The sequence below is a fragment of the Chlamydotis macqueenii genome, chromosome 5 (genome assembly GCF_036417535.1).
Source record: "Chlamydotis macqueenii isolate bChlMac1 chromosome 5, bChlMac1.mat, whole genome shotgun sequence".
NCBI classification, from domain to species: Eukaryota; Metazoa; Chordata; class Aves; order Otidiformes; family Otididae; genus Chlamydotis; species Chlamydotis macqueenii.
The window spans coordinates 17,897,050-17,916,081 of NC_141560.1; the positions used below are offsets into that span (position 1 = coordinate 17,897,050).

Consider the following 19,032-nt stretch of genomic DNA (forward strand, 5'->3'; position numbering starts at 1 on the left):
CTCAAGAGAAGGATTGCGTTGCCCAAATCTCTTAAAACACCATGTTTAGAGCAGTAGCAAACACTTTATTGAGTCAAATCCTGTGCTGGCTAAGAAATGGGAGCGAATGACCTAACAGACCTTTTCCAGCTGTAATGCTGTGACCCATGACACACCAGTTGACGCAGTTATGGCACCGATGCTTGACTTCTTTCCTGGGCACAGCTGTCACAAAGATCCAGATGCTGGGCTGCAGGAGTGCTTAATCCAGCAATTTAATCTGGCTCCACGGTAGCTCTGTAGCTGCACACAGAGAGGAGGGAGCCCAGGCAGCTTGCGGGTTCTTGCTGTGCTGCCAGTTGAAGGGATTTGCAAGGCCACCATGGTGAGCAGCCAGGCTTTGCTATTTCACTCACTCAGAATTCACAAATCAGATGATTTCTAAGCTCACAGTTTTCAGAAATAACATGCAACTCTCTCCTCCTTCTCCCACAATCCTGCAAAACTCTTTGACTGATACAGGCAAACGCTCATTTTTGTTAGGTGTGATGTGAAGCTGAAAAGCTGGCCCTGGAGCTGCCAGTTTTTAATTTTTTTTTTAATTGATTACTTACTGAAAAGTACTTTCAAATCCTGCAGCCGCTCTACTAAGTTGAACTCAGTTGGGATGGCAGGAGCAGTGTGTTGCATACTGACTGGCAACACAGGTTAATTAATTGCACAGTGATTATATTCACACACCTGCCCCAATCTGGCAGAGGGTATCAGATTGCTTATTGGAAATCATAATGACAATGGTGATCTGAATTATTGCACAGTGGCTCTACACTGAAGTAATGACACCACCATGACTCATTCCTTTAGAAATGAAGAGCCACATTTGGCAGCTGAATATTCCCAGAAATCATCAGAACTGCAAGAGGATATAATCCACTGAATTTCATGCACGTACATCAGGTGTTATTAAATGTGAATCTTAAATTGGAAACCAAATGCTCTGTAGTGCACTGACAAGTAAAGGCTGAGGGCCTTAGTATCGTTTAAATAGACCAGGTGTAAGAATTAGGAGGGGGTTTTTTATTATTATGTTTTATTGCTCTTATTTGTCCCCCTGAATATTAAACACATCAAGACAGAGCAAGAGCAAGGTTTTTTTGTGCTATCCTCAGGAAAAGAGGTAATCTGATATATTTATATTTATATTTATATTTATATTTATATTTATATTTATATTTATATTTATATTTATATTTATATTTATATTTATATTTATATTTATATTTATATTTATATTTATAGCAGAGCACACACCACAGGTCTTAAAGTGTGTGCCAGCTGGCTTGCTACTGAGGGAGAAAGACAGGCAAGTGGCCATAAACTCCATGTGGCAGGTGAAGAGCAACTTTTTGCACCAAAGCCACCTGGTTCCTGAAGGGGTACCACTCAGGACAAGCCAGCTGGTGTCTGAAGCTCACGTATGGAAACCCTTCCAGCACAGCAACACAGTTTACAAGAAGCACATGAAGTAAGAGGAAAAGACAGAAGCTTTTGAAGATAACACACCAGTCCTCGTGGAAGTAGATGGACAATGCTGGTAATTTCTGTAGTTAAAAGAGAGAATTTGGAGCACGGGGCTTCATGGAGGAGAGCATGAAGTTCTGAACCCAGCACACTGGAGAAAGAACAGAGTTATATGAGTAGCAGCAAAAGAAGTGCAACAAAGTTTTGTCAGCTAGACCCTTGCTACACACATAGCTCTCTATGCTTTCCTTGGCTTGATACCACTTCAGATTAGACAGACGCATTAAAAATCTTTCAGTTGACTGGGAGGGAAATTATGTAGTGCCCCAGCTAGAGGACATCAAGCTTCATTTTGCTTCCATCCAAGATGTGATCACTTCTTGATGCCTTCGCGTTATTCTCACAAACCAGCCCATATTTGCTCACTGGATCAGTTCCAATCAAACTAATCCAAGACGGAGGAGAAGGATTCATTCACTTTCTGGACCTGGCTTGGGTCACCTTGCTGGATTCTCATCTCTTTCTTCCAAGAGATGGTAGAACTGAGGCACTGCACCCAACCTAGCTACAGAGAGAGCTCTCTCATATCTGTAAACTTCTTGAGTCATTTCATCATAAACTAGAGTATTAGGAAAATGGAAAGGCAGCAAAGTGGCACATAGCAAAACCCAGAGCACAGCAGCTAACTTTGTGCACCAAGTTTTAACACTGCCTCGCAAAAAATTCAGGCTTTAATAAATGCTTTTTCATAACAGAATTGAGAGACCTGACAAAAGCTAAAGCCAACAAACAGGAAAAAATCAATGAAAAACACAAAAAGCAGAAAGAGAAGAAAGTTCTTGAGGTCTTCAGAGATTGCACCCAGCTGATTGCCACCTTTTAGTTAGAAATTAAAAACCAAGTTTCTTGTCTGACACGCAAAAAGAAAGGGAAAAGTTGTAGGTAGCTAAGTAAGCCATGGGAGCTTCCTGCATTGTAGGTTCTCAGATGTACAGAAAAACTGGATAATGGAAGTGATGTGACAGGCTCAGTGCATCCCATGAGGCAGGCTTGCCTGTTCAGTAGTTCTTCCTACCTTGCAGAATGCTTGTGTTACTGGTCCAGCTTGGTGACAAACGCGTAGCTCAGGAAATGGTGCTTCTCCAAAACTGTGGTCTGCGGACAACCTGTGGTTGGCAGAGCACTTCCTCTTGCTCACTGCTCTCCTTGTTTCCACTCGAGCTTTTATGTCCCTTCATCTGCTTGGTCTTTGATCTATGGTTGATGCTCTGCATGTCCAGGCCTTTCCGCTCAGCCTGGAAAGCACCATGCTTAACAGCCAAGGCAGCAGCTGTTTCAGCTGCCAAAGGTAAGGCAAATCAGGGGTCTCCTAAATACCCTGACACCTCATAGCTCAGCAAACCTCTCCTGGGTTCCCCACCTACTCCACTTTCTGTTACAGGTACCCTCAATTTCAGCAGTGGAGTTTTGCACCCTGCAATTGAAGGCTCACTTCTGTGAGCTTTTCTGTACTTGCCAGGGATTTTCCAAAGTGCCCACCTCCATGAAGGCTAGCAGGGGTTTGCACACACAGATTGCAAGCATCTGCCTCTCCCCAGCTGGACCTTGCCTGCAGGTGTTCACCTATGTTTGCCAAAGTGGAGCAAGTCATCACCCTGCCTGGGAGCTCGGCTACTGGGCACAGTAGCCCAGTAGCTGTGTGGGACAGCTCATCTGCCCTTAAATCACTCACCAGCTCACCGAGCACTCACCTCCTCAGTCACTGAAACCAACAGAGGAAATCACAAAGATGAGCAAGTGGTATTATACTCCATGGCGAGAAGGGTGTAATGGCCTCTTGTGCAAGTGGAAGAATGCTAATTCATGTGTTGATCTGTTAAGTAATAAGTGGCCACAGGCAGTTTTCTGCTCACATACGACACCACATTGATTTCTTATACAGTACAGGGCTCACTGTGAAGGTGTGATAGACCAGCATCACGATGAAGTGACTGTGTGGACTTCTGCTGCCTGCAGAGCACGGCAAGGATAGCTGAGCTGGCTTTAAGCATGTTAGCTGAGCCACAGGAGTAGTCTTTATGCAAAACCATGGAGCTCGCTGGCAGAACAACTTAGATTTTGCTAAGCTCTGGTGCTCTGGCTGCTGCCGTAACCAGGATTAGCAACTGTATTTTTCCTCATTACTGCCATCATGCAAAGGACATGACCTCAGCTTATCTGGATTTTGAACTGATTAGAATCTTGTTCAAAGGTCAGGAGTCGGGTCAGCTCTGGAGGCAAGACTTGCTGGATGGAAGCTACTGATATTGGGAGGGACATGTAACCACCGTCACTCATCAGAGCGCAAACCAGGTGATTAAGACTAATGATCTTTCTCTAAGGGCATGAGCAGCAGGGTCAAGTCGCTCAGGAGTGGAGAAGGAGGGGGTGCTTACAGTGCTTCCTGTAAACCACTCAAACGCAGCAGCCACTGTTACCTGCTCGGGTTTCTGCTCTAGTCACTCAGAGAGAGCAGTGCAGGGGCACCCATCTCAGCCCTTAGGGGCCAGCTCTCAGCTTCTCTCAAAAAGCTGCTCTTCCTCCTAAATTAGCCAAGCTTAGTTAAGCTTGACTACAGTTAAGCACTTAGTTAAGCGCCTACAGTGAAGCAGTGGCAATACCTCTGTCAAAGCCTCTTGTTTGACCCTGTCAACCATCTTCCAGTGCAGGAATGCTTTCAAGGAGCAGGGAGGTGCCACGAAGTGGTTATTGAGTCACTAACTTCAACATGTTTCCTAGGTTCATTTGGTCTATCCCTTCATTTTCAAACACCAAGTTATGTGTATCATAAGGAATTGCATGTGCATAAAGCCCCCAAACAAAATACAAGCTAATTCCTATTACTGCTAGTAATGTCAGCTCTACTAACAGATGAGCCTTCTCACACTCACAGCCATGACAGAAACAAGATAAAAAACAAACATCAAAAATTCCCTGAAGTAAGAGGCCTTCTTTCAAAGCTCTTTTTTTTTTTCCCTTAGTTCTAGCTGTGTCCTGCATTCATGAATGCAGAAGTTAATGCAGATGGTACATGCTGCCTGTGACCCCAGGGTGGACTTGGGCTACTATATCTTGTTGGTGTAACATGGCTTGTATTCACCTCACAAATTATACTGCTATCTTTGTATCTTTTAACCTTGCACATACACGTCACATTCAACAATTTGTCTCAAAATATCTTATCAACTGTGTTTCTCTTTTTACTCAGTCAAAACATACTTTTGCAAGTCAAAACTTACTTCTGCAAGTCAAAACCCCTTTACAAGTTTTATTAGACTACTCCCTTACTAAGAACAGACAGTTGCTGTGTTAAAGATAAGCCTTTCTCCCTCATGTTCATAATCAGAGTTTTTTAGGTAATTTGTCCTTTGCCTATTTCAAACTCAAATGATTCTCTTAGGAATTTCAGCATATCAGCAAAACTAAAGATTTTTCTTTGCGTGCAAGCCACAAATGAGAATTTCTACTTCTGCAAGGCCTTTTCACTGCAAAGAAGAGAGCTTCTGAAATGTGGCCCTAGCAAGGAGTAATTTCTGGTAAGGCCAGAGGAGCCAAGGAAAGCACATTTTCCTTAACAAAAAGCTGCAAAAGTGTTTGCTGGACAATTCTACTTTAACTTCTCTGGAAAGCTTGCGAGGTGCAGGGACCAGAAGCAAATATTTGGAAGAAGGAAACAATTTCCTAAGTTGTAAGAATGTAAGGAAGGCACAGGCCTTCCTCACCCTCTGGTGTCAGGGCACTAGAAGGGCCCAGCAGAGCCACCAGCTGGACAGAAGGCGGCTGGGTTTGTTCTGGGCTTTTCAAAAACACTGGAGGTGTTGGAAGGCCAGAGCACCCCCGTTTTGACGGCAGGGCCAGGGCTATTGACCAAGGTTTTGCCCTTTCCCAGCTCATCTGGCCAGGAAGGAAGACAGGAATGGAAACCTGTGGAATGCCTTTCTGTATTGTACTCACTTAACAAAGAGGGGAAAGGGAAACGGAAAATAAAGGGGAGGGAGAATTTCCCAAATTCAAACTTAATGAAGAATACATTTTTTGCTTATTGAAGAATATATGTTGCATATTGAAAAATATATGCTTTGCTTAAATAAAGCCATTCTGTTTCAAATCCTTTATATCAAAAATTATTTGAAGCTGCATGATGTGTCAGAGTCAAAATCCTGGGCAAAACATTACGAGAAACATCAGACTAGTTATAAAAAGCAACGGCTTTCCTCATGCTGTGAGTGAATTTAGTGTAGACGTATGAGACACACAAGAAATGACGTGCTAACCACACAGAGTTGCATAAAGCTGAGCAGTCTTCCCCTCTTCTAAGAAATACCTGCAAACACCTATCATCTCAGTCATGATTTGCAATTAGAAATGGCCATTTTGCTGTGGGAAATACATCCATTCAACTTTCATCCTGTGGTGTCTCAAGGAGCAGAGCACAGACCTTCAGAGGTCCCCCCTCTTGTTAAGGCACCACATGTAGACTTACACACAAATATTCATATTTTGGGTAAGAATTCCTTCCCATGTCAATGTGAATGCATTTCAATACATGCTGGTGTTAGTAAAAAAAACCATAAAATCTACATCTATGAACCTACTCTTCGTCTGTCATGCTTAAGCCTTACTCCAGTGATTTCATACTCCTCATATTTAATTTTGATTAGGCATTGGAGAAATGTGTTTATTTCTTGCTTTGTGATCTGCTAGGATCCCTGCCTGCATTCACAGTGAGGCAAGGTTACAGATCTGCCTTCCTGGGGGAAGGAAGGGAAGAAGGAAAAGGCTTATTGGGATATTTCAGGGATATGGAAAGGTGGTGAAAGGGCATGGTCCTCCACCACAAGGATGAGAGGGGTGTTCTAGTTTGCTGAGCTAAGTCAAGTGACCTGCCTTGTGGGTAAGCATGGCCCCCGTCATCCTGTCCTGGTGGGACAGCCTGGAGCCAAAGGTTAGCAGAGCAGTGTCAGAAACTGTTGAAACGTCCCTGTGGTGGCTGGCTGCTCAGCATATCTCTACAAAACCTGCCAACCAGCAAGGCAAGTCTGTCAGCTCCCACAGCACCAGATAAACCATCGCTGGGACCTCAAGCTTGTACATTTAACAGTGTTTATGGTCACTTGGTCACCAGGGCTACGATGTAAATAAATCATGAGCCAAAGTCCTTGGGTTCACAGCAGTTTAAGACAATCCATAACACGGCTGCTTGGTCATGTCCTCCCCAAAACACCAGCACTGCACCATCCCCACCTCAAGGCTATCTGACCCCAGGGCAGTCTGACTCAGGGGACAGGAGGGTGGAAAAAGGTTTGTGCTGGACATCACTCTCTGTTCTGGCTCCCTGCTCAGCTTGGTGAGGCATGAACAGATATTTGACTTGGATTCAGCGATTCAGCCCTCTGGCACCAGTCATGCTGAGTTATTCTCTTGGAGCTACTTCACCTCCAGTAAGACCAGAGATCCTCATGGGTGCACAGGTTCCTAAATGGGACATAACAATCAAACATCTGAAGTCAGGCAGGGTGAATCCAGGCTAGACCTAGATAGCTGGGTCTAATAGCAAAGGGAGATATCAGAATGCCAGGCCAAGGGACTAGCCCCTGCCATCCATACCGATCACGAGCTGCTCTTCACAGTGCCCCTCATGCAGTCTCTACCATAGTTTCCCAGCCCAGAGGTCCCATCCCTGCTGGGAGGGTAACACAGTCACTTTCCCTTTTGGCTGGCAAGGTTACCAATGAGATCCAGTCCAAAACCAACTATCTTCTAATACTTAGAAAGGATTAGAATGGGAGTTCAGTACAGAATTACACCAAAACGTTCTGTATTATGTATTTGTCCTCTGGACAGAAAGGAAAGTTGTCCAAAGTCAAGCTCTTTCCTGTCTGCTGATTCAGCAGGAGAAGCTCTCAGCTTTGCCTGGTTTCTGCTTTTGTGTGGGGTATCAGGAGTGACAAGTTCCTTGGAGAGAACTCAAGGGAAAACAAAAAGGAGAGCGAGAAGGGAGAAACAAATTCTTGGCAGGCAAGATGAAAGGTTGGGCCAGGTCCCAGCCTGTCATTTAGCCAAATATGTGGGACAACCTTCTTTTGCCTAGAAGTCTGCTAGCAATTTGCAGAACAGTGTTGCAGGTAGCCAGCAAAGCTGTCAGTCTCCAGACTCTGCTGTTTTTTGGTCTCTCTCTGTTTCCTTGGTGAATTTTCCCAAGCAGCACAGAATTTAATCCACTTCACAAGGGTCTGCAGCTGCTTCCAGTTCTGCCCAACAGCCTTTTTTAGGAGACAGAGGCTTCAAAAGCCTGGCTTTCTTCAGAGGGGTGTACCTGAGCTTCGTGGATTCCCTATATTTGGCAATATAGGGAATCCAAAAGGTTGTATGTATTCAGTTGGATTCAACAAAGCTCTTGAAATTCCCCAACAATTCATTAGCCTTGCAAAAGCAAATAGAAAGTACTAGTTAACATGGTCATGAGAAAACTTCAAGCAGTAAGACAGGTCTTTCAACCTTCCTAGGAACAGTGTTGATGCACAGACCCCCACTAGTCACTGAGGGCAAACGGCAGCAGCCCCAGCCCTTGCAGGACCAGATCTGAGCCAGAACTGCAGCCCTGCCGCAGAGAACAACTCTCAGGGTATGGTTCCATGCTCCTCCTAATCCAGGGCAGTAGCAGGACACTGCTGGAAGGGCAGACCCCTGACCCTACTTGCACACACTCCCAACGTTTCATGTTTGCTGCTTCTCTTGCTTCAGCTGTAGAGGCTGGATGAACACTGAGGAAGCTGGTTCAGCTCTGAAATGCAGCAGGGAGCTCATCCACCAAAAAGAAAAGGCTTTCTGAGAAATGGATTCTGTTCCTGACATCACGCCAAATCTAAAGGATGGTCTGAGACAAGGCCAGGGTTTAATTGTTTAACAAGGATCCAGCAGACTGGGCTACAAAGTAAAAGACTGTAATAAAATCACACCCGTGACCTCGTGCCTCAGTTTCCCTTCCCACAGTGCCAGTAGTAGACACCTACCTTCAACTGGTTGTTGGGAGGCTTAATATTAATGAAACACCCAGAGATTCTCTCATACATACAAGGGCTTCGTATTAAATATACAGTGTAATTACGATCAGTGAAAACACCTTATCCTCTTTAAAAGCATCAGTAATGCAGAAAGCAGAAATCCTTTACTCAGACATAAATATATTCTCTGTTTAGCAGGAAGGTGATGGGAAGTCTGGGAAAGGCTCACTGAGAGATGCATGTATATATCCATCTGTTTGCAAAGAGCTGCATTCCCTAGCACTGCCTGGCTCACGTGCATCTAATAGAATATCTATTTAGGAAAATGTGACTAGCATAACCAGCTATGCAATGCTCACATCTGCTAATCCTTTGCTGCTCAAGTAATCATCTTTACTTGCAAAAAGATTTATACTATTTTGGGTGCTGGCAAAGAGGAGTTGAGCGCTCCAAACCTCTTGCAGCTGAAATCTTAAGGGAAGCACTGCTTTAACATTCCCACCTCAGCAGGGTATTTTGACGCAGAGATCTCGTTTCTGGAGGTGGGTAGAGTTACTTTAGATAGCTCAGAGAGGTACAAAATGGACAGAGGAAAGGCTTGCGGCTACAATGTTTACTATATTAGGTGATGCTTGTAGCTTTACTACATTTGCACAGCTTAAATAGCGCTGCTTGCTTGACCACAGCTGCCTCGCAGCGCTGCTGTATCATGTGCTTCACACACATACATACACCCCCCAAATTCACAGTTGAAAAACACCAGCTGAAAGCTTGCCTTGCCTCTCTGAGATGCAAGCACCTGACAACCTGGTCTGGATTCTGACCTCAGCCCCTCTCCAGCTCCGAAGCGTTACTCCAGACGGACACCAGCACGTGCCTTCAACTCAGCCATGAGCATATTTGTGTTTTAGGGATTCCCTCTGTCAGGGAGGAGGATGGGGTGGGCACGTGTGTTCCTGCATTGTAAGAGCAGATCCTGGATGCTAAACAGAGTGGTGGAAGGTGAGTGGGGTGCCGAGGGTCTTTGCAGAAATACAGCACACACACAATCATCCTCATGTAACAGCTCCATGCCCCTCCACGGCAGACGGGGTGCAACCATCGCACAAGGACAACGCTTCTCCACCCTGCATTCTACAGGCAGCCTCTCTGGCAGGGAAGTATAGAAATGATTTGACAGCCGAGTTTTAACCCCTGCAGACACTGTGTGCCCTTTTTGGCGGATAGTTCCTATGGATGCCTGCCTGCCTGTTCAGCTGTCTTCTCACTGCTCTTTCTCTTTGTGCATCTTGATCAATGCCAGAGCCTGAGGGTGCCTAGTGCTCTTACATCTCCCACTTTGCAGTACAGATGTGTCCTGTCCTATAACCGTATATTTCAGAGTACTCCATTGCTGGCTGGCTCTGCTAGAAGAGCTGCGCACCCTCATTCAAGTGGTGTGCATGCAGGACAGGACTCAATAACCTGTATCTTCTCAAGTACCTTCCTCTTCAAATTAATGGGCAGCCCCTATTGATTTCACCCCACAAGTGCCATGCTATGTCCCCTGTGGCCCATGGCTGCTAATTCCAGTAAAATGACCTAGCTCTGAACAAGTTCTACAGCTCTGATAACACAGTCAGTGACCCAGGCCATGCCCACCGGCGGGGTAAGGGCATTGCCTCCTCTCGTTCAGCAAATTCTGGAGAAGAAAGCACCCTCATTAAACCTTTTATGTACCACCTGTGCCCAAATGTCAAGAAAGACATTTTCTCATGTTGGCAAGCAGACTGGAATGGTATTAGAATATTAATATTTGAAGGTTTTTAGCATTCTAAAGTACCTAAGAAGCACTCCAGACCCCTCCAGCTCAGACATAATGATGAACAAATATTCATAGTGGCAAAACTGAGGAGAAAGACCTGGGAGTGTTGGTAGACGAGAGGTTCAACATGAGTGGGCAATGCGCCCTTGCGGCCCAGAAGGCCAACCGCATCCTGGGCTGCATCAAGAGGAGCGTGGCCAGCAGGCCGAGGGAGGTGATTCTGCCCCTCTACTCTGCCCTGGTGAGACCCCACCTGGAGTACTGTGTCCAGTTCTGGAGTCCCCAACACAAGAAAGACATGGACCAGTTGGAAAGGGTCCAGAGGAGGGCCACAAAGATGATCAGAGGGCTGGAGCACCTCTCCTATGAGGACAGGCTGAGAGAGTTGGGGCTGTTCAGCCGGGAGAAGAGGAGAGACCTGATAGCGGTCTTCCAATACCTCAAGGGGGCCTACAGGAAAGATGGGGAGAAGCTGTTCAGTAGGGCCTGTTGTGATGGAACAAGGAGTAATGGGTTTAAATTAGAAGGAGGTAGGTTTAGATTAGATATGAGAAAAAAATTTTTTACAATGAGAGTTGTAGAGCACTGGAACAGGTTGCCCAGAGAGGTGGTGGATGCCCCATCCCTGGAATCGTTCAAGGCCAGGCTGGATGGGGCTCTGAGCAACCTGATCTAGTCAGGGATGTCCCTGCTTCTTGCAGGGGGGTTGGACTAGATGACCGTTGAAGGTCCCTTCCAACTCTAACTATTCTATGATTCTATGATTCTAAAACCCCCACTTACCTGTTCACATACAGTCCCCCTAAAAGTTTGCAGAAATGTAACCAGGGAAACAAAAGATTGGCAGAATTTTGATCTCACTATCCTCAAATTAAACATCCCATAGGAGCAAATTATTTATCCTAAAATAGACATAATTAATTGACCAGTAGAATTTCTGCTATAGATCTTGCAACCCTGAGAAACTGATGTAAGGACCTCCTCTGAACAGAACAGTGGTTTTCAAGCCCTTCTCTAAACATCAGTATCATCTTGCCTTTACCACCCTAAAAACTCTTAACAAATTTCAGTTAATCAATTCTCTGGTGATTGTAGTGCTGCTACTCAATTATTATTAAAATCTGTGACAACTGTGCTACAGGGAGGGTAAGATCAGCAAGCACCAGGTCTTGACTTTTTAGATTATTTTTGAAAATAAGCGCCATTTACTTAGGAGTCTACTTATTTACTTATCTGTATTGCAATAGCATCCCCAGTCCTCCCTAAGGATAAGGGCATTTTTATTGCTGGAGAGGACCCTTACCTCAAACTAGTTCAGCAGGGCCCCTACCACAAACTGGTTCAGTAATCCAATGTGCTGCTGTGGCAAATGGATGTGGCTGCAGCATCCCTGAGGATAAATTCACCCACAATCCCACTGCCTTGGGGGCCAGCTCCGGTCTGAACGGACAGCCAGTCAGAACCCCGTGGCTGAAGAAGCTGGAGGAGGGGACAGGTGGATTTTGTACCTGGTTACCAGAAAAGTGACTCTGTAGGAACCAGAGCCAGCTGTGAGAGGTCACAGGAGGTCCGTGGAGGGTGCACGTGTTGGGGTGAGCGGACAGAAGTTGAATTAAAGACAACTGAGTGATTTAGTCGAGCTCCTACCTGGCTCTGGATGAGGATTTACTCTGGAGATTCCACTTTAGTTACCTATGCTGAAATACCTGCCCAACATCACAGAAAAAGTTAATCTTAAAATTAGGATTAGGAAGTAATCTAGGACACAGCCTGAATTGCAGATCACTGCCTAGGCCAGTGCCTTCTCTGAGATCTAAGAATTGCTATTTAATTTTCTTTTCAGCATGACAGTGTTGTAGAACACTGGAACAGGTTGCCCAAAGAGGTGGTTGATGCCCCATCCCTGGAAACATTCAAGGCCAGGCTGGATGGGGCTCTGAGCAACCTGATCTAGTCGGGGATGTCCCTGCTCCTTGCAGGGGGGTTGGACTAGATGACCTTTGAAGGTCCCTCCCAACCCAAACCATTCTATGATTCTATGATTCTATGACTTTTTGTTAACAGCTTCCACTGATCCTTGAAGGCCCTCCTAAAGCTACTCTTCTGTGTGAAACAGTTTTATTCCACTCTTGTTTTCTCAGTTTTGATCCACAACTATCCAGAAAGATAAATCTAAAGTCTTCTTTGATAGTATGAATATTTCAAACCTACAAAATATTAGGGTTTTTTTTTTTTTTAATGATGAAACATCTCAGGTTTGTAACTATTCCTCAGAAGTCCCTTCTATGTAAGGCCCCAGATCAGCAAAGTGATCTCCAATCTAGTTGATGCTCTGAACACCAGACCGGGTCCGTCCCAGGACATCCCACCCCCTTTGACTGTAGGACCACTCTGTACTGATTATAATATGGCAAGAGGAATTATAACCTCTCCTTGGTCTTCTAGAGAACATGTGCTAAGCATGCTTTCCCCTGGTTCTTTCTAATTCTGAATCTCATAATGACTTCTTAAATATCGATATTCATTGTCATTCATTTGTAATTCCTCACAAAGGGCAATATAAACAACCACAAACATACACATCCTCCCTTCCCTACACAGAGAGAATGCCTGGTGATACAGCTGGGAAAGTGTGATAGTATTCCCAGACAACACAGGGCTTTCGATGACCACACCTACCCTCTACTTACAGATCCATCTGCACTAGAATTTGGTCAGTCATTCCAAACAGCTGTCTTTCTTTCTAATTACCCTTCTAAAGAACTATTTCTTGCTATTCCCAAATGCAAAACCCCTTCTCCCTTTCAAAATTATAATGGCTAAAAGTCTACAGTGGACAATATCTTGTCCTAGTTTCATGAAGACACTTCAGTTTCTGTGCTCTGTAGCACTCAAAGCAGACAAGCATTTAAAATTCTGGGAAGTGAATCCTGCTGCAGCTTCTTTTTCTATTAGATTGGGTTTGGGTACCAGCTTTTATGTCTATTTTCAGGTCATTTTAGAGATCCTGAGTCTCACAAGCCTTTATTGTTGATCTCAGAGAAGCCACCTATATTTACTGATGGATGAGTTAATATAGTCCTACTATCATTTGGAAAAATGCTATAAAATAGATAATCTCAGAGATATCTGGACTATGTATGCATGGTTTGATAAGGGATGGAGCCAGCCCAAATTTGTGCCAAGCAACCCTCATAGCTGCTCTCCAGGACAGGCTGTTTTACATGCATACCTGTACACACAGAGCAAGAGACGTGCACCCACACATGCGTGTACATTTTTCAGTCTGTGCTGCCTCTAGGTTGGGAAATCAACAATACAAACCAGCACCTAGCCATTTAGGACAGGAAGTGAAAAACTATATTTAGCTGAAGCTGTAGTAGAAAGGAGATGAGCAGAATATTGCTTACCTTCGTGTCCCCTTTTTGGTGAACACTGGTATGAGACTGTCTGCAATGATGAGTTCTCTACTCAAGGGCAATATTCCCAGTGTGGTCTACCCTCTAGCAAACAAAGGGAGAGAGTTGCCTTCTGCGCTGCCACCAGTATCGCTGCACAAGGTGCTCCAAGCATCCGCTAAGTTTGGTGAGTACTCACTTACTGAGAAGCGCTGGAAAGCTCACATGACAAGTCAGTGTCGTTACAAACATGCTTTTCTGTTAAATTAATTTCAGGAGATTTTGTGTCTCATCTCTGGATGCACCAAATTCAGGTATCTTTGGAGATTCTTTGTATCTTTACAGTAATATCCCGATTTTGGTGCAAAGCATCTGGAGCACAGACATTTCCTTCCTAAGAAGCACCATCCCCCGAGACTGGAAAGTGTACCCCTCATCGGATTTGACAGATAGCAGAGAGATTTGATGACACTGACTTGTTTCCAGTTGCCTGAACTGCCCCTTCCCCACTTAAACACCACATCTCACATTCTAGGTTGAGGTTTTTTTTGAGCAATACTTTGCACTGGGTCCAAGACCTCCTGAGGCCAAGAGGACTTGTTCTGCTGATTCAAATAAGCACAGATGAAGTCCTTTACAAAGGACAGCTCTTGAGGATTTTTTTAAAATCATTTTGTCAGTTCAAACCTGTAAATGTTGGTATTAGATTTATTTATGCCACTGCAGAGACAGATATGTAGCCTGGGTAGAAGAGTTCTTTGGTAAGAAAGCTTTTGTGGCCAACAAGTATCTAAAAGCTCCCATTCCAGCAGAAGTCATGGGTTTGATAGGGTGCTTACCAAAGCGGTTCTCTGGCCTACTCGATACGGGAGATCAGACTAGACAATGAAAAGTCCCTTTTGAAGCTAAAATCTGTGAACCTCTGAGACTTGTTCCTTTTCCAGGTTCTTCCAGTGCTTGACCTCTTCACATCTACATTCGTCACATGAAATCCATCAACTGTGATGGTGGTTTTTGTGCCAAAAAGACATGTCACCAAAGAGATGCACAATCTTTACCTCATTAGGCAGCCGGGTGCCCCAGAAATGAGAACCACTGTAACCCATTCTGGCTACCTGAACCTGCCATTATCCCAAAGGACTATTTAATATTTGCATATTATGTCTCTGTCTCAGCTTCTATCTGGTCTCCTCATCATCTCTTCCGTACATTTGCCAGATGTTGGAATGAAGGCATATACCTTTTCATGAAACTGTGGTCACCAGGCTCAATCAGCTCACATTTCTCCAGATGTTTTGTGATCTCACCACTTATTAATGTTCCTAGGAGTTAGCCTGACTCTAGGTCAGAATTACTGGTTAAATTTCCCTGTTTCTCTCCCAGCCCATTTTGTAAGAATTTGATTAGATTGATTTCTATCCAGCCCCTGGCTATGCTTTTCTCCACATTCCTTTCTGAGGACTTACTGATTCTGGAGGCAGATTTCTCCCCAGTTTCTTTCTGCCATTTCAGCGGTGTAAGTAAGATTTGCTACATCCAGAACTGACCCTTCAGTCATTACTAGGAATGGATACATGGATACTTTCCAAGTTGCTAGGGTACTTTTATGACAATTTGCATCGTCATAGTTTCTGTGAGTATGTGAGCCTGTGAGTAAGCTTTCCCATTTAATTAATAACTTGAATTCTATGGTGAATGAAGGTGCAATCTCAGCAATTACTCATGCAATTTTTGTGCACGGAATTTTAAAATCGGGTCCAAATTCTCCATCAGCAGCTCGCCTTACGTTACCAGCCCTTTTGAAAGCTACCAATTTTATCTATATGTACTTTGTGAAATTAGCACCTAATTCAATGTGACCATAGCAGGAAATTAGCTAAAGCTCACTTAGACACATTTCTAATTCTGCAATGTGTTGGAGGGCACAAGGAATGTACGGTGAAGTGTAATTTTGGGTATCTTCAGCAATATTGTGGCATGGAAACAAAGAGAGTTAAAACAGATTTTTAAAATTAACTAAGTTCCTTTTTGAGTGGGAGATAGATTAAAAATAAAAACAATCAGTCAATGAAATAACAGGCCATCCTGTTAAATTGTTCAGAGGCTCATAAATATACGAAGAATGCATATGTCATGGCTATTGATGCTTCAATATTCCTGCAACCACTTGATTTACAGTCCAAATCTATGGTCTATGGCTTGTTTACTTTCTCCTGCAACTCTAAACTGAAAGCAAACCTTTGCAAGCATGTGGCTCCTTTCAGACAAGCTGAGAAAGAGATAAACAGTGTAAATCTTTCAGTTTCTCAGTACTTGGCATCTTAACTATCACAAATGCAGGGAATATCTGCAAAGTGCAAGTTCTTCTTGGGGGACTGGATTTTTTCCTTATGGTGTGTGATCTTTGCCCCTCAGTGCTTCACATTAAGTGGAAATGAGGAATTGTACCTTGAACAGGAATGTCATTGTTTCACTTAACGTAAACAAGTGAACAAGGCAAAAGCAGTGAGGGTTGTGCTGCAGAGTTCTCCCTCCACCCCTCGCACTCCATGCACGTATTTGGGAACAGTGCACACTGGCCCGTCAGCAGCAATTTTATCCCTTTTTTGACTGAGTGTGCTCCAAGTCAAAGGGGACTGACTTGCAGCACGCTCAGTGACTGAAAATGCAAGTATCCCTTATCTATCCACCTATACAGCTCCTTTTACTGCACCCATCACAGACACATCCCAGATTTGTGGGAAATAGGCTAAGTGTGTCAGACAGATAAGAAACACTCTTAATATCTGGCATTACATGCTTTTTCCAAGGGGGGTGACGGAAGGTTTCAGCGGCTATGTCATTTTCCCTTGATTGTTTTCAACAGGAAACAGAAAAGCTTAGGTTCAACATGGGCTTTATGATACAACCGAGCCTTAGGCAGATTCCAGTCTGACCCTGGAATCCCGGTAGCTGATTGTCCTCCCAGTCAAAACCTGTTTTCGCTCCCACTGTGTTTTCCTGGGGCTCGGTTCTTCAAGGCGCAGTGTCTGTTGGCCAGGAGCAAGGCAAGCCTGGAGCCTTTTCCTAACAGAAAGCACGTCTGAAGTCTCCTGGGAGTCTGTGGGCAGGGTCTGTGCACACCTTAGCGCCCTGGAGCTGGAGTGACCATCAGCTCGCAGGGACCAGCCCTTATCCACTTCTCAGCGTTCCAGTAGAAACAAAGCAAACCTCCCAGAAAAGACTTAACACGTTTCCAAAAGCACAGAGCACCCTTACTCTGTTCTTTTCCCTAAATTGCAGCTTGAAACTAATCCTTCTTCCCTTAATAGCTAAGATTCAAGAAAATAAAGGTGTTGCAGTTTGTTTGCAGCTGGAACATGTTAGCTAAAGGCAATACTGTAAATTGCAGTACAGTCACACCACACCGTTGTGATTGTGTAGCTGATAACTCAGCAGCCAGCTTGCAAATGCAGCTGAGAGCTCTTTGTTAAGTAGGAAAAGAAAAGCGACAGTTACCAAAACGGAGCAGTCACTAAAGATTCAGGACTTACCTTGAGTCATCCCTGGCTCCCTTGTCTTCTGCTGATGTTTTCATCATTACAGCAAACTTTAAGACACTTTCTGTTTCACAGTGGCTTTAGAGTTCCTTGGTAAAGAAAGCAATTCCTTGCCATCGCTGAGCAGAACCTCCCCATCCTCACGGTTCCTACTGAAGATGATATTTCAAGGGGCGGCAGGGGGAGGATGTTTAAAACCGGCTCCAGGCTCAGTAGTATCGCAGGGCAGAGGACTAAACAAGCACTGAAATGAAAGCAAACTACCAAGAAGGTCTGATTTTAGCTTCTCTTATTTCTACTTCCTGTATTTATACGGACGGGGGATTTCAGGAAGAGGCAGTCTTTGGTGGTCAAGGGTGTGTGTGTGCGTGCGTTCGCATGCGAGTTACAAAGCCACGCTTAGTAGTGAAGGCAGGTTAACGTTCTTCCTAATAATAAGGGCCCGAGTCTGACAGCTTATTTGTTTCTCTAACTTCAGTAAGTTTTGGGGGAAATTGTTTTACAGACTACAGGTATATCAGGAGGCAAGAGAGCATGGTGAACTTTGTAAAGGATTTTATAAGGCAGCACGGCAGTAAGTCTCCGTCTGCAAATTCCTGAAGCATGTGTATTTCTATTTCTTGAGTAACTGGAACCAGATGGAGCTTGGAAACCTTTATATTTACACAGGACCTGAGAAAATGAAATGTCTAACACTGGCAGAGGGCAGCTTTGCTAAAAAATTCCCAGTTAAAGCCAAAGTTAATGATAAGGTTGTAAGACTGCTAGTAAATGAACAGCTAAGCATGGTGCGAAGCTCCAGTCAGTCCCAGAGCGCATTTGACCGGGAGTTACTGCAGTGGTCGAGCGTTTGCTGTACTGGAAATCCAACTGAATGTAGACCAGCTGTGGAGGCTGCGGACTGACAGATGTGCTGTTCGACAGGGCTGGTGGCACTCCTATTTGGAAGCCCTATCATTCCAGAAATATTTGATGTGAGGAGAATACATAATGGAAAAATTAAGGCAGAAGTATGAAGCAGAGGCAGAGAAAAGCAATTGCATGGAACAGAGAGGGAGACAAAGGTAAATTTTTGCCCCTTTTATCTTTCAAAGGAATTTCCCAGCTTTCTAAGAGTAACTAGGCTGTGCTGTACAGCCCACACCAGAAATGCAAGTGCCAGGCAGCTGCCAGTGTATCAGCATAAGGAAACTAGATCCTGGTGTGGAATACAGAGCCAATTCTGCTGGGACTAAGCTAGCGAGAGGCAGAGGGACCTTTACAGTCATCAAGTCACACCTTCTGTGTAACATAAGACAAACTTTTCTCAGGGGTTTTTTGATCAAGCCTGTAACTTCCGTTGACATTAGAAAATATATCTTCTAGCTTTTAGAAGGATTTCTCTTGGAAAGTCAAAAAGTCTGCACGACGGAAAATTTACCACTCCTCTATGTAAGGTGTCTTAAGTGCTTAATTGTTGATATTATTTAAATTCACACCTGATTTTTTGCCTGAACTTGTCTAGTTTTAAGTTTTTGGCTACTGTATCTCATAATGCTTTTTTTTTCTACTAAACTAAGGAGCTCTTTGCTCCAACTCATGTAGTCATTTTCAGATGACAATCAACTCACTCAATGAAGAATTTAGCCCTCTTAGATAAACTGGTTGTCTGAGATTCACTCATCCCTCACTGCAGGCTTGTCACATCTCAGTTCTGAATCCTTCTGTTGGTTCTGGGCACAGAGGTCCAAGCTAGAGTTTTGTTCACC

The 19,032-nt window shown here is 44.3% G+C and overlaps 1 protein-coding gene across 2 annotated transcripts in view; it reads right to left on the reverse strand.

Moving 5' to 3' along the window:
• Positions 1-17,528, reverse strand: part of RIN3 (Ras and Rab interactor 3) — a 70,862-nt gene extending 53,334 nt beyond the window's left edge. For both annotated transcript variants that reach the window (XM_086748224.1, XM_086748223.1), the window contains exon 1: positions 17,279-17,528. In XM_086748224.1, the coding sequence (XP_086604350.1) occupies positions 17,279-17,325 (47 nt within the window). In that variant the 5' untranslated portion in view covers positions 17,326-17,528. The remainder of the gene's footprint in view (positions 1-17,278) is intronic.
• Between the last annotated feature and the right edge of the window lie 1,504 nt (positions 17,529-19,032).